Source organism: Halichoeres trimaculatus, unplaced genomic scaffold (genome assembly GCF_033239565.1).
Source record: "Halichoeres trimaculatus isolate MK-OKI-2021-1 unplaced genomic scaffold, fHalTri1.1 fHalTri1_scaffold_6, whole genome shotgun sequence".
In the NCBI taxonomy this organism is placed as follows: Eukaryota; Metazoa; Chordata; class Actinopteri; order Labriformes; family Labridae; genus Halichoeres; species Halichoeres trimaculatus.
The window spans coordinates 89,561-105,781 of NW_027437184.1; the positions used below are offsets into that span (position 1 = coordinate 89,561).

Genomic DNA, 16,221 nt, shown 5'->3' on the forward strand with positions numbered 1-16,221 from the left:
GGTCAGATGCTGAGCAGCAGATCTGTCTCTCTACGCTGATGATCCTAAAACCTAAACCTCTACCAGGACCAGGATAGAAACGGGCAGCTTTGAGCCAACAGGTATCCATCAGTTATCCATCCACCTCTTGCAAACACACACACACACACACACACACACACACCTGCATGTCTTTAGTTGCGATCTCTCCAGGAGTCGGCCAGCTGTTGGTGTCACCGAAATCTCCAACCTGAGAGAAAAGGAAAAAAGAGGGATGAGGAAGAGAGACAAAGACAGTTTTCTGTGACTGTTTTCAGGAGCTGTAAAAACTGCTCGGTCAGAAAGGAAAGCAGTGAAACTCTGATCTCCTCCTGACAGCGTTTGTTGGTGTGGTGTGTGGTGAAAACAGGAAAAGCATCTGATGGCTGCAAATTAAAAGTTTAGCTTAATGTCTGCTGAAAAAAAAACTTTTTCACCAGGTGTAAACACTGAGTTAGTGTGTGAAATCATGTTTGTACCTGTGCACGCAGTACTGAGGATGTTTGCAGGTCGTGTACCTCTCCCTAACACCAAGCCTGTTACAGATTCACGTCAAAGATTTTCAGTCCTCCAGAGGAAAACTTCATCATCTTTCCTTCATGTTTTCACTCTCTGATCCTGTCCTTCCTGTGATTGGTCAGGGGTTTCTGAGACGTCGCTCTCAGCGCGTGGCGCTGTAAAAGTTTGTGGCTGAGGCGTGGTCAAAGACTCTGACTGCCGCCACAGTCGTGAGGTTGTGAATGAAATGCTTGGAGGCGTTCGTCAGCGTTCGTCAGCGTTCGTCAGCGTTCGTCAGCGTTCGTCAGCGTTCGTCAGCGTTCGTCAGCGTTCGTCAGCGTTATCTGGGACATCGGCTCACCAGGAACTCACTTTTTGCATGTTTGCGTAGCAGGAAGTGTGAGGGGAGGTTTCCACGCTGCCTGAGGCCTGATGGGTAAATACCTGTGATCACACTCATACCTCCACAGAGCGCTGCGGACACGCCCTGTTTGGATTGGCTCTGAGATCACTGTGAGGGATTAACGCCTATACACGCTGCTGGCTCTCTCCATGACTGACTTTATCGGTATTTATCGGCAGTGAAGCTGAGTCTTTTATCTTCTCTGTGAAAACTCAACACCTCAGACGTGCTTTGGTCTCATCACCACTCAGATTACATCGTTACCTCCAACATCAGGCACACTGACCTCCCCACACAAGTTTTCAATCCTCTGCTCAGACAGTAAAGGACAAAAAACTCTGACTGGATGTTAAAATCTCAATTCTTTGACCTGTGCAAACTTTTTTTGAGAAACTTTCCAAGTCTGACCAGAAGCAGAGCAGGTCCATTTAACCAGGATCAGGTCCTTTAAACCAGGATCAGGTCTATTTAACCAGGATCAGGTCCTTTAAACCAGGATCAGGTCCTTTAAACCAGGATCAGGTCCTTTAAACCAGGATCAGGTCCTTTAAACCAGGATCAGGTCCATTAAACCAGGATCAGGTCCATTTAACCAGGATCAGATCCTTTAAACCAGGATCAGGTCCTTTAAACCAGGATCAGATCCTTTAAACCAGGATCAGGTCCTTTAAACCAGGATCAGGTCCTTTAAACCAGGATCCAGTTTTGGCTCATCTCATATCTTAACATGATATTTGTGTCACATCAAACTGTGATTTGTTTTATTATTTACTCTATCTGGCTGGATTCAAGTCTTTTCCAGCATCTGTTACTGAAAAAGTCCAGAAATGTAAATTTACAGCTAATACTGCTCCATAACTGTTGAAGGAGGGCTCGGCTTCACAGCACTTTTTCTTTCTGTTATTGGGGGTTTTTTTTAGCACCAGACCATGTGAAAAGTGTGATGATGATGGTGATGGTGATGGTGATAATGATGATGGTGATGGTGATGATGATGGTGATGGTGATGATGGTGATGATGATGATGATGATGATGGTGATGGTGATGATGGTGATGATGATGATGATGATGATGGTGATGGTGATAATGATGATGATGATCCAAACCAAACTGAACTGAACCGCTTGGTGGAAACGGGGCTTCATGCTGCGTTTCCACCAAGCAGTACGGGTCGGTTCAGTACGGTTTGGGACAGTAAAGTCTGATCCCGTTTGCGTTTCCACAGCAAACTGTGCCCTCTCGTGGTGGGCGGCGTGTAAGCCGCATGCCGGAAGCCACAGCTGGTAAACAATAGCGCGACGCCGTAGCAGCTTACCCCGCGATTAAATCCAACAAAGAAGAAAACGCGACACAGTAAACAAAGAGCACGGATGAAGACATGCAGCATTTCGTCCTCTCTGTGATTTTCATGTAACTCTCTGTTACAAAGAACAATCAAGCTTCGTTTCAGAGAGGTCTGTGAGCCGCCAGGAGAAATGCAGCCGCTGTCGGGGTAAGTGACGATTCTTTTGACCAATCAATCGTCTGCAGTGTGTTGCTCCACCTCCCGAGAGCAGATCGGTTCAGTCTGGCACCCATACGAAAGGGTCCCAAAAAAGTGGGACGGCTCGTCTCGGTTTTTAGGGATCTGTCCCGGGATGAGTCAGTGGAAACGCCGCTTAAAGCGCACCGTACCGAGACGAACCGACCCGGACTGCTTGGTGGAAACGCGGCTATAAACGACTGGCTCATGATTAAATTCAAAATCCCTGTTACGATGTCGACTGATCTCTACTAGTTATGATGCTTTGGGCCATTCAGCCACAGATTTACACACACACACACACACACACACACATACACACACACACACACACACACACACACACACACACACACACACACACACACACATACACACACACAGTCTTACCTTTGCTCCACGCCTGGCTTTGGGTGGGTTTCCTGCTCTCACCACCTTGGCGGGGCCGGTCGACTCTGTGGGAAGAAACGAGAAGGTGGAGGTTACGGCTCAGCTACACCTGACAAAAACCTCACAGCAGCAAGAAATAAAGGTGGAGACAGAGAAATGAAGGTGGAGACAGAGAAATGAAGGTGAAGACAGAGAAATGAAGGTGGAGACAGAGTAAATGAAGACAGAGAATGAAGGTGGAGACAGAGTAAATGAAGACAGAGAATGAAGGTGGAGACAGAGAAATGAAGGTGGAGACAGAGTAAATGAAGACAGAGAATGAAGGTGGAGACAGAGAAATGAAGGTGGAGACAGAGAAATGAAGGTGGAGACAGAGAATGAAGGTGGAGACAGAGTAAATGAAGACAGAGAATGAAGGTGGAGACAGAGAAATGAAGGTGGAGACAGAGTAAATGAAGACAGAGAATGAAGGTGGAGACAGAGAAATGAAGGTGGAGACAGAGAAATGAAGGTGGAGACAGAGTAAATAAAGACAGAGAATGAAGGTGGAGACAGAGAAATGAAGGTGGAGACAGAGTAAATGAAGACAGAGAATGAAGGTGGAGACAGAGAATGAAGGTGGAGACAGAGTAAATGAAGACAGAGAATGAAGGTGGAGACAGAGAAATGAAGGTGGAGACAGAGAAATGAAGGTGGAGACAGAGTAAATGAAGACAGAGAATGAAGGTGGAGACAGAGAAATGAAGGTGGAGACAGAGTAAATGAAGACAGAGAATGAAGGTGGAGACAGAGAAATGAAGGTGGAGACAGAGTAAATGAAGGTGGAGACAGAGAAATGAAGGTGGAGACAGAGAAATGAAGGTGGAGACAGAGAATGAAGGTGGAGACAGAGAAATGAGTGTGGAGACAGAGAAATGAAGGTGGAGACAGAGTAAATGAAGGTGGAGACAGAGTAAATGAAGACAGAGAAATGAAGGTGGAGACAGAGAATGAAGGTGGAGACAGAGAAATGAGTGTGGAGACAGAGAAATGAAGGTGGAGACAGAGAAATGAAGGTGGAGATAGAGTAAATGAAGGTGAAGACAGAGAAATGAAGGTGGAGACAGAGAATGAAGGTGGAGACAGAGAAATGAAGGTGGAGACAGAGAAACGAAGGTGGAGACAGAGAAATGAAGGTGGAGACAGAGAAATGAAGGTGGAGACAGAGAATGAAGGTGGAGACAGAGAATGAAGGTGGAGACAGAGAGCGGAGGTTTTCAGAGACCTTCAGGTCCACAGTCTCAACTTTGATTTCAGTCCCCTCCATTTAACCTGGATCTACCTGTTCCAGGTAAACCCACTGTAAATCATCTGGACCTCCAGCAGAGGAGCTACTCCTGTCCTGGTTCTGGAGAAACCACGTCGACCAATGAGAATGACAGACGCTGCACACGGACAGAGGAGCGAGCCTGAAGGAGCTCAAACAGACGGGTCGTATGGAGCTGATCACACAGAATAAATGTTCTGGATCAGGAAACCAGAGTTCTCTTCATTCACTAACAGACTCAGAGATCATCTCCTCTGATTTAACCGTCCTGATTCGCCTCCTGTCCTGAAGTCAACACCCGGCCTCTTCCTGCCTCTGGCCACGACGCCTCACTGGACGATCAGAGACCGAGAGCGGCTCACAGGAACCTCACAGAGCTGTTTACACCGAGAGCTGTTTACACCGAGAGCGGCTCACAGGAACCTCACAGAGCTGTTTACACCGAACGCTGTTTACACCGAGAGAGGCTCAGGAAGCTCCTTACAGACCATCAGGTCCAGGACCAGGACCAGGACCAGGACCAGGACAGGGAGAGGAGGAGGAGGAGAAGGAGGAAAAGGAGGAGGAGGAGGAGGAGGAGGAAGAGGAAGAGGAGGAGGAGGAGGAAGAGGAAGAGGAGGAGGAGGAGGAAGAGGAGGAGGAGGAAGAGGCAGAGGAGGAGGAGGAGGAGGAAGAGGAGGAGGAGGAAGAGGCAGAGGAGGAGGAGGAGAAGCAAGAGGAGGAGGAGGAAGAGGAGGAGGAAGAGGAAGAGGAGGAGCAAGAGGAGGAGGAGGAAAAGGAGGAGGAAGAGGAGTAAGAGGAGGAGGAAGAGGAAGAGGAGGAGGAGGAGGAAGAGGAGGAGGAGGAGGAGGAAGAGGCAGAGGAGGAGGAGGAGGAGGAAGAGGAGGAGGAGGAAGAGGAGGAGCAAGAGGAGGAGGAGGCAGAGGAGGAGGAGGAAGAGAAGGAGGAGGAGGAGGAAGAGGAGGAGGAGGAAGAGAAGGAGGAAGAGGAAGAGGAAGAAGCAGGAAGCTGAGACCAGATCCAGAGATCCAGAGATCCAGAGATCAGAGGCCCCTCAGACCCCTCTGACCCCTCAGAGCCCTCAGACCCCTCAGAGCCCTCAGAGCCCTCAGACCCCTCAGAGCCCTCAGACCCCTCATACCCCTCATACCCCTCAGAGCCCTCAGACCCCTCATACCCCTCATACCCCTCAGAGCCCTCAGAGCCCTCAGACCCCTCAGAGACCTCAGACCCCTCAGAGCCCTCAGACCCCTCTGACCCCTCAGAGCCCTCAGACCCCTCAGAGCCCTCAGAGCCCTCAGAGCCCTCAGACCCCTCAGAGCCCTCAGACCCCTCATACCCCTCATACCCCTCAGAGCCCTCAGACCCCTCATACCCCTCAGAGCCCTCAGAGCCCTCAGACCCCTCAGAGACCTCAGACCCCTCAGAGCCCTCAGACCCCTCAGAGCTCTCAGAGCCCTCAGAGCCCTCAGAGCCCTCAGACCCCTCAGAGCCCTCAGACCCCTCATACCCCTCATACCCCTCAGAGCCCTCAGACCCCTCAGAGCCCTCTGACCCCTCAGAGCCCTCAGACCCCTCATACCCCTCATACCCCTCAGAGCCCTCAGAGCCCTCAGACCCCTCATACCCCTCATACCCCTCAGAGCCCTCAGAGCCCTCAGACCCCTCAGACCCCTCAGAGACCTCAGACCCCTCAGAGCCCTCAGACCCCTCAGAGCTCTCAGAGCCCTCAGAGCCCTCAGAGCCCTCAGACCCCTCAGAGCCCTCAGACCCCTCATACCCCTCATACCCCTCAGAGCCCTCAGAGCCCTCAGACCCCTCAGAGCCCTCAGAGCCCTCTGACCCCTCAGAGCCCTCAGACCCCTCAGAGCCCTCTGACCCCTCAGAGCCCTCAGAGCCCTCAGAGCCCTCAGAGCCCTCTGACCCCTCAGAGCCCTCAGACCCCTCTGAGCCCTCTGACCCCTCAGAGCCCTCAGACCCCTCAGACCCCTCTGACCCCTCTGACCCCTCAGAGCCCTCAGAGCCCTCAGACCCCTCAGAGCCCTCAGACCCCTCAGAGCCCTCAGAGCCCTCAGAGCCCTCAGAGGTTGGAGTGAATGTCCTGAGCGGATCGAGGTGGAGGCTGAGTAGATTACAGCTCAGGAATGAAAGGCAGCAGAAGACCGAGGTCAGGTCAGGGACGTACCTCAGACCTTCAGAAACCCGGAGCTCACAGTCGTAATGAAAACCAGGGTGGAGGTTTGAAGACAGAAAAGGAGCGAAGCACGGCTCAAACGTCTGAACTCAGGGAGGAAAAATGCTGTCAATGAGCAACCGATGAAAAACTGAAGAAACACAAAACTGAAACAGTTTTTGATCCACAAAAATCTGCATTTCATGACAATTTAGATTTGACAACAGTCTTTCCACGCCTCCGTTCGGATTGGTGTCATTACAGGAGAGGATCACGGTCAGGGAGGAGGAAACATCTCAACCTTTGACCAAACCCGCTCTGCAGACCTGAGACCAGCAGGGTCAGCTGCCGTCACTCGCTGCCTTTGCCTTGGACGACTCCTGAACTTTAATCCTAAACATTTCATTGATTTTTGAGGTCAAACAGTGGAGAAATCGTTAAACACAGACTGAGCTGGAGCTTCCTGACAGCACAGCTCTGACCTTTGCTTCGTCTGCTCTGCCAAGCTGCGTCTGGGTCACATGGTCTCCACGATTTCCAGCACGCCACTGATTCACAGAGAGAAGATGTAGAGGAGATAAAAACCAAGGCTGAAATAAAACCTGAGCTCACAGGGAGAGGGCGTGGCGTCCTTCAGATCAGTGTGGATTTAAAGATGGCAGCAGGTGGCGCTCTGAGGAAGAACTGGTTTCTTTAAATACAGGAAACTGCTTGTTGGCGTGCAGGGTGACGTGTTTGTTGAGATGATACTCAAACAGAGCCGACGTGAGGACAGCTCTTTTTGAGCCATTTGTCCCTGAGGAGTTACCGTAGTGTGCTGTAAAGCAGGTGTTACTGCTGTAAAGTGTTTGGTTAACCTCATTCATGCTTTCATCGTCAGCTTCAGGAGGTCAGAGCGCTCAGATGTACCGACGCGTCAGCAGCACTTTTCACTCAGTGATGTAAATGATCAGTTAATATTGGTAATCACTGATCAATTAGGAAATGCCAGAATCAGCCCAACGTGACCGTGACATCCCTCCTCTGAGGGTTCCCAAAGAGACTCTTTCTGAGGATCAGTTTTTAGTTTTACAGCCGCCCCCCGGACGTTCATAAACCCTGAAGACCCTCACCGTAACACGTCTGTGAGCCGCGACACGTCTGTGAGCCGCGACACGTCTGTGAGCCGTGAGCAGCTCCATCAGACTAACAGCTACAGCCTCATCACGTCAACCTTCACTCACTTGGCAGGGAGCAGCCCAGGCCTGGGTTAGACCTGGATCTCCTCCAGAGTTTCCTCCCCTCGTTTCCAGAGCGAGCACTGAGCCACATATGAAGCACGAGAGCTCAGAGCTCACTGAACAATAAGAGTCCAGGTCTCCTCTGAGCAGCCTCACAGAGAGTTGGGCAACACCAGGAGCTGTTTCAGAGAGAGGTCTCTAGCATTCCTCAGTTTATCCGCCCTGATCTGCTTAGAGTGGACAGGGAGAGCGAAAAGTGCTGCTTACAGAGCATGACGGAGCGTTTAACAGGCAAACACACACACACACACACACACACACACACACACACACACACACACACACACACACACACACACACACACACACACACACACACACAGCAGGACAGATCAGCAGCTTTCACTGTTCCTGCATTCCTCAGACTCTTATTTTGAAAATCCCTTCACAGGAAGTGGGTTGATTGATGAAACTCCAGAGTCGTTCTGCCTCGTCATCATGACGGGGAGCACGGTCGGCCTGAGACTGAGTCCTGTCCTGAGTACCACATTCAGAGGGACTGGGACCAGGGCTTAGTTAGCTGGTGTCTGCTGGTTCTTGACTGATCTGGTTCTTGGCTGATCTAGCTCTCAGCTGATCTGGTTTTCAGCTGATCTGGTTCTCAGCTGATCTGGTTCTTGGCTGATCTAGCTCTCAGCTGATCTGGTTCTCAGCTGATCTGGTTCTCAGCTGATCTGGTTCTCAGCTGATCTGGTTCTTGGTTGATCTGGTTCTCAGCTGATAAAACCCAGAGTAGGGATGGGTACCGAATTAGGTACTTTTATAGGTACCGACCAAATTCTGTCAAAAGTACCGAGTATGGACTCAGGTAAAACCAAAAGGTGCCATGTTTAGGTACCTAAACACATCCTTGTGACTGTGAGGGAGTGGAAGAGTTGGCAATTTTCCATGCTGGGCATGAACACAACATTACAAGGTTATATATCGAAAAATAAATATGTTAAATTGATTTTTTAAAAATATTTCATTAGTTAACAAATTGATATTGTCTACTACATAAACACAAGAAAGTACTGAAAACTGGTACCGTAGAGTACCGGTACCGATTGCTGAGACTGACCCTCCTGCTGTGAGCGGCTCAGAGCAGCAGACAGACGTTGGTTGTTCAGGATAAAGAGCAGGTTTGTGAAGAAGCTTCAGTCGTTCAGATCAGCTGAGCCGTGCAGCACCGTGTCCCCACCCAGGGCACGTAGGCATCCCTCACAGGCGCTCAGTGGGCGCTCAGTGGGCGCTCAGCGAGCACTCAGCGAGCGCTCAGAGCTGGGTGTGTGTCAGATGATATGAGATGATAGTCTAAGGTCAGAGGAGCCTCCCAGGGCTGGGACGTGAGCCAGACTACGAGCTGCTGCTCCAACCAGGCGGCGCGGCAGAGAGGACGTCCTCTCAGAGACGACTTCTGACGCCTTCCAGGGACGTGTTTCCCTCACAGTCTGTTTCTACTCTTTTTTAGGTTTGTAAAGTTTGAAGTTTGAAGAGTGTTTGGACGCTGGTGATCCAGCTCCATCACGGGGAACATGGAGTTACAGATCTGCTCTCTGCCAAACCAGCAGGAAACGCTGTGACGCCAAGTTTTCATAGAGAAACCAGACGAGTTTTCCTCTGGAGGAGATGATAGGGTCTGTCCTCTGAAGCTGATGGTGAAGAGTCTGATTCAAGGAGGAAACACTTTCATCCTTTCTACACTTCAACTCTCTGCTCCACTGCAGAGGAAAGGAGTTTCCAAAAACACAACTTCACACTCAGTGAGAAAAGGACAGAGCCATGTTCAGACCCTGAAAAGCTCAGTCACTGTTCATCCTGAGAGAGATAACGTTTCTATCATATTCTGACGTTACAGTCATGTCACTGTTACTATCAATCAGAGACGAGGACGGCTCAGATCATCCCAAATACCCAGAGCTGGGTGGAGGTAGAAGAGGTGGAGGTAGAAGAGGTGGAGGTTTCTCTGTTGTGTTATAACCAGAGATGGAGAGAGTAAAACTGTTACTGGAGGAAAAGTATCAGCTACACTCATCCTTTCACTGATTCCAGTCGTTTACTCAGGAAACACTGGTTCAGGTCCATCATCACCCTCTCTGCTGTCAGCTCCTCCCTCTGTTCACGCCCTCCTCTCCGTCTCCCCCACGGCGCCCACTCCGCCGTGCACGCCCCACTGCCACGGGCAACCATTAACATTAGTCACAACCAGCCCCCGCCAGCTCACGTTAGCCATCATCGCTTCCTGCGTCGGCTCCTTCACACACGTCTCTGTTCGCTGGCGCTCCAACAGCAGCTGTCTGTTCCCATTCACCGCTATCTGCACATTTCACCCAAAACCCACGGCTCACACTCCTCAGGTGGAGTCCAGAGACCAGTTCCCATGAGTGCTGCAGCAAACACACACACACACACACACACACACACACACACACAGTGAGGGTACCTGCTCTGAGCCTGCAGGGTATCACTGGAGAGTCCTATAAATAAACTTTGTGCCACGTCGGCTCTGCAGGCGCAGATAAACAGGGGGATGCTGGGAAACGGGAGCAGGCCTCAGCCAGATGCTGCAGCTTCAGGAAGCGGTTTGATTTTCTACATTCATCCCCACCCTGATCTCAGAGTCTTCATGAGGGTTTAAGACCTGAGGGGGGAACTGCATTCTGGGTCACTGGGACCGGGGATGGTTCCTGTGGTCCACTGTCAGATCCACAGATCAGATCCTGTTTAATACAGACTCATGAAGCTGGACTACAGCTGGTTTAATATGTCCCATGTCACTGCTCCCAACTCAAATTTATCTTATCTCAAATTAATTTCTCCATCAAAACAAACTGAAATGACATTGATCCTCTCCAGACCCCAAAACACCAAAACCACCAAAACACCAAAACACCAAAACACCAAAACCACCAAAAACACCAAAACCACCAAAACACCAAAAACACCAAAACCCCCAAAACACCAAAAACACCAAAACCCCCAAAACACCAAAAACACCAAAACACCAAAACCCCAAACACCCCAAACACCCCAAAACCCCCAAAACTCCAAAACCCTTAAACACCAAAAACACCAAAACCCCAAAAACACCAAAACCACCAAAAACACCAAAACACCAAAACCCCAAACACCCCAAAACCCCCAAAACTCCAAAACCCTTAAACACCAAAAACACCAAAACCCCAAAAACACCAAAACACCAAACACCCCAAAACCCCCAAACACCCCAAAACCCCCAAACCACCAAAACACCAAAACCCCAAAACCCCAAAACCCCAAAACACCACATCTTTAGTTTGTTACATGAGTCTAAACAGGAGATATTTGCTCTGAAATAATGAATTTTGTGTAGAAACTCAATCCAAGAGAAATAAACAGGTTTTCTTCAGTTTAATGTTCAGCATTTATCTCTGAGCTCTGACGACTCAGAGAAGCACAAACCCACAGTGTTAAATCAAATACTCTAAATACCCACTGACGAATACTGCAGTACTCAAAGACTATTTTTATTTCATCATTTTCAGCTTCTCTGGGTAATAATAAAAAATAAGAGGAGATTTGTTCAAATTTAAAACTATTCATCACCAGAGAGCCAGTTCTCAGAGCTGAACTCAGACTGACGTCTGAACCGGAGTGACACTAAATCAGGAGCGTCCACACGGCCCACAGTCAGACCGGCCTGCACGCAGAGCGGCGTGACGTCTGAGGAGGGAAGCCTGTCTGCAAGAGCCAAATAAGGAGGAAACAGTCAGAGCGTCTGCCCGCCTGCCTCACACACACACACACACACACACACACACACACACACACACACACACACACACACACACACACACACACACACACACACACACACACACACCCTGGCGTCACATGATCAGTGTGGTGACATCACCTCATGCAGAGTAAGAAGCTCAGACAGCAGAGGCTGGAGGCGTCTCCCTGCTGCAGCGGCAGGGACGGACACACACACACACACACACACACACACACACACACACACACACACACACTCTTCAGGTCATATAAGAACAAAGTGAGCTTGGCGTCACAGAGGTCAGCAGGTCGTGGTCTTGGTGGTGAACTCTGGATCTGGATCCAAATGAGCGTGTGGTTTATGGAGAACGACTGACACCGGGTCTGAACCAGGACTTAAAGCTGTAATTTCTTTGTGTTAATGTGAAAAATGAGGGTCAGGGTCAGGGTCAGGGTCAGGGTCAGGGTCAGGTGGAGCAGATCTTAAATTCAGATGACTGATCTACAGGAAGTCAACGCTCACTTTCAGCCTGGACGGCCGGAGAGCAAAGGAGAACCAACATTTTTATCTCAAACTGAAATCAGCGTGTTACAGCTGGTATTGAGTAACTCTCTCACGCTCATTCACTCTGAGTATGAACCGGGTTTCAGGGGGTCCAGCACCTCTCCAGAAACCAGTTCCTGTCCCTTACTTTGCTCCACGAGCTAAAAAACTGTGAGAAAACTGGAAAAGCTCTACGTCCTGTCCCTGAGGAAAGAGCTGCTGACACCTGTTGCTAAGACAGAAACACGTTACATTCAGAGTCTCCTTCACAATAAAAGCCCCCAGAGAAAACAACGCTCCAGATTAAATATCAGAGTACAGAGGAGCTGACAGAAAACTCTCTCTGCAGCTCCGGTCGACCTCAGCGAGCATGAAGGCCTCAGAGGAGCTGTGGGGTCGTCTCAGCCTCGTCCTCAAAACTAAACGTTCAGGACGACTGGAGGTTTGTACGGCACAGGTCCAGAGAGAAGATCAGAGCTGCAGGGAGCCAACTGTGATGAGTGTTTCTGTTTCCTCTTCAGCTCCTGACTCATCTCCTGCTCCTTCCAGCCACAGGTCGTCAAACACCAGCCCCAGTCAAATGGGAGGAGGAGGAGGAGGAGGAGGAGGAGGAGGAGGAGGAGGTCGGATCAGAGCCGAAGATGTAAGAATAGACACTGAGGTCTGGTCCCTCTCTGCAGGAACCGGGTCATCACTATGATCCAACACAAACCAGACACAACAGGGTCTCCAGCCCACGCCCAGCAGAGGACGAGCCGCTATCAGCCCCACCAGACCCAAACCTGAGGCCGATAAAACCGATAAAACCGCTCGACCCGAGACAAGGGCTCATCGGAGACAGCTGACAGGAGAGAGAGAGAGAGAGAGAGAGAGAGAGAGTGTGTGTGTGTGTGTGTATGTGTCTGTGTGTCTGTGTCTGTGTGTGTGAGAGTGTGTGTGTGTGTGATGGGCAGAGGGAGCTCCAGTTAGCACATTGTGCTGAGCAGCTCAGTTGTTATTTCATCAGTTTACAGTTTGCTGTAAAGTAGAGGTGTCCCAGTCCGATATTAATATCTGATATCGGTCTGATATCAGCAAAAAAACAAATATCGGTATCGTGTCAGAATGCATCTAAAATCTCTGATATAATCAGTCTATTCCAGACTCCGCTCCTGCTGTTTTTTTTTATCTATTTAGGTTATTTTCTGGGTTTTCTAATTTATTCTTTATTTTATTCAATTACTAGTATTTTTTATGTTTAATGTTAAAATTTCTGTTTCCCGTTGGTTAATAATAAATGGGTCAGTTTTTCCTCACACCTACTGTTGCTGATTACTGTTCTTTGTTTGAATAATATCACTTCATCAAGCCTTTTCTAACATGACAGACAAACTACAGAATAAGTAATAAAAGTATGTTTAATGCTGATATTGTATCAGATTAATATTGGTATCGGCCAATACTCAATGCTGCAGTATCTGTATTGTATCGGAAGTGAAAATGTAACATCGGGACATCCCTACTGTAAAGCGTTGGACAGAGTAAACTCTAACGTGTGTTTTTGTTTCAGCTCTCTGAGCGGGTCACTGACGACTGAAGCTCTGAGGAACATTCACCGTTACCAGTTTGTCAACAGTCAGACAGCAACAGTCAGACAGCAACAGTCAGACAGCAACAGTCAGACAGCAACAGTCAGACAGCAGGCTGGCTGACTGACCACGGTTCTCCTCACATCCTCCAGAAACAGAAAAAACTTTAGAGCTTGGATCTTCAAATATTAGGCCATCAGTATTATGACAAAGTTTTTAAAGAAAGATATAAAAACCGAATGAAACTGGTCAATCTCCCACAATTCCACAGTACTGAGCTCTGCAGGTGGTCCAATAACAGCTGACAGCCTGCAGGGTCTGCAGACCTGAGCTCAGTGCTTCAGCCAACCTGAGGACGTTGGTTAGTCATTTCATTCAGACATGATCTGCTCGGGTCATATCTCAGATTACTCCTTCATCAAACTCCTTTTCTAACCAACACCACACTTCATGTCTAAATATCCACCTGGATTATTTTTCCATTGACCGCCCAGCCCATCATTCCTCTGCTCAGGACCACAACACACACGATTTTTAATTACACCTTTTTAATCAGACAAATGGTCTGAAAGATAAGGAATACAGCTTGATACCATCACAGAGGACTGTAGCACATGAACTGGTTTGATTCAGCGTTTACCTCGGAGGTGCTGACGGAGGTGGAGGAGAAAGGCTGACCTGAATGACTGACCTTTTAACCGGTCCACAACCAAACAAAATGGCTTTAATAACCCCCCTAACATCTCTGTCAGCCAACCAGCTGGAGAGTCCTCACTGATTTCTGAACCAGCAAACCTCTCACCCAGAACTGGGACCAGCTGGGAGGGAGCGCAGAAAGAGTCGGTCCTGTAACAGTTTTCATTTCACCAGCGTCACATGCAGCGCTGCCTCCAGGTCTGTGACCTTTGCTGGGTCCTGACGCGTCATACAACCAGACTACAAACAGCTCCTGAGGCGTCTGCTGACGGAGGAGGGTCTGCTGACGGAGGAGGGTCTGCTGACGGAGGAGGGTGTACTGACGGAGGAGGGTCTGCTGACGGAGGAGGGTGTACTGACGGAGGAGGGTCTGCTGACGGAGGAGGGTCTGCTTCCTCACAGCAGTAACAAAGAGGACAGTGAGTGAGGCGTCTGCCCCCTGCTCCCGTCTGAAGAGAATCTCGGTGGGAAGACTCCAACATGGTGAACTCTGAAGACGGTCGCTCTTAGGCCCCGTTCACACGACCCCGAAAACGGTCGATTCCGCAAACATTTCGTTGCGTTTTGGCCTTCCGTTCAGACGAGACCACGTTGCGTTTTCAGTGAAAATGCAAACTTTTGAAAACGCTCCCCAGAGTGAAAAGATCTGAATCCGCTCCTCCATCCAGCTTCGTGTAAACACAGAGCGGAGCGTCTCAGGGTGAAACGCTGACGTCACCGCATGCGCACTCGCAGTTTCAGGTGAAGGCTCCGCGCTCAGCCACATTTCCAGTTGAGCCAGTAGGTGGCGGTAATGAGCGTTATGGTTGGATTGCCGACCGTCTCACACAACAAAACGTCAGAAAAAGAAAGAACAGAAGAGGAGACTTCTCCTCCTGGAGTCGTATGAACGCGGATCGTTTTCACGCCGTCCTCATGTGAACGCGGGTGGCTTTTGAAAACGCAAAGGAAGAATCGTTGCGGGAGTCTCATGTAAACGGGGCCTTAATGTGATGAGTTTGATCAGTAAACCAGCTCCAAGTCGCCCCCCCTCCAGGCGTGGGCCCCTCCCCCTCCACCCAAAGCCTTAGCAAGTGTTAATGAAGGTTACCATACATGCTAAAGGAATGCTAACGCACCCAGCCCGACCAACCTCTCCATTTATTCATGAGGCCGCCTCCCCTGTCCTTCCTGATCGTCTGACCTGTAGGAGTCAGACGAGTCACAGCTGCACAGCGGCTTCAGGACGGTGCTGCACGGCAGCTTCAGGACGGCGCTGCACGGCGGCTTCAGGACGGTGCTGCACGGCGGCTTCAGGACGGTGCTGCACGGCAGCTTCAGGACGGCGCTGCACGGCAGCTTCAGGACGGCGCAGCACGGCGGCTTCAGGACGGTGCTGCACAGCGGCTTCAGGACGGTGCTGCACGGCGGCTTCAGGACGGTGCTGCACAGCGGCTTCAGGACGGTGCAGCACGGCGGCTTCAGGACGGCGCTGCACGGCAGCTTCAGGACGGAGCTGCACGGCAGCTTCAGGACAGCGCTGCACGGCGGCTTCGGGACGGCGCTTCACAGCGGCTTCAGGACGGCGCTGCACAGCAGCTTCAGACAACAAACCGGACACGTGTGTGCTGAACAGCAGCACAGTGACACAGACTCCATGACGGACGGATGGCGAACACGCCGTGCCTCCAGGGTGTGAGCAGTGGCCCAGTTTTTCAAACACTGCCAAATTATCCTCACTGTATAAACGTTTCATGGTGATCTGAAGCCACTGTTAAAGGACGCCTTCAGCAGAAAGTCACCTCCTTCAGGTTAGGGTTAAAGGCTGATGTTTACGGTGGCTCACTGTGAAACAGACTCACATCAAACCACCTCATGACACTCGTTAACTGAAATCTACACCTCGTTAGGGTGTTAATGAAGAGGGACGCTCCACTTAGGATGACTCAAACAGAATCACTTTGCAAAACAAGATGATTCAGACTTTGTTTTGCCAAACCTCAACATGAAACTGAAGAGCTCGTTATCCGGTTTATTCAGCCGGAGCTGAAACCAAGGAGGATGTTACTGCAGCGATGCCTCTGCAGGATCCATGTGAAAACACTCTG

General features: G+C 50.0%; 1 protein-coding gene across 1 annotated transcript in view; it reads right to left on the reverse strand.

Moving 5' to 3' along the window:
* Positions 1 to 16,221, reverse strand: part of larp1 (La ribonucleoprotein 1, translational regulator) — a 48,775-nt gene that overhangs the window by 26,641 nt on the left and 5,913 nt on the right. The window contains 2 exon segments of the mRNA XM_074672072.1: positions 164 to 229; positions 2,833 to 2,897. Coding sequence (XP_074528173.1) covers positions 164 to 229; positions 2,833 to 2,897 — 131 coding nt within the window.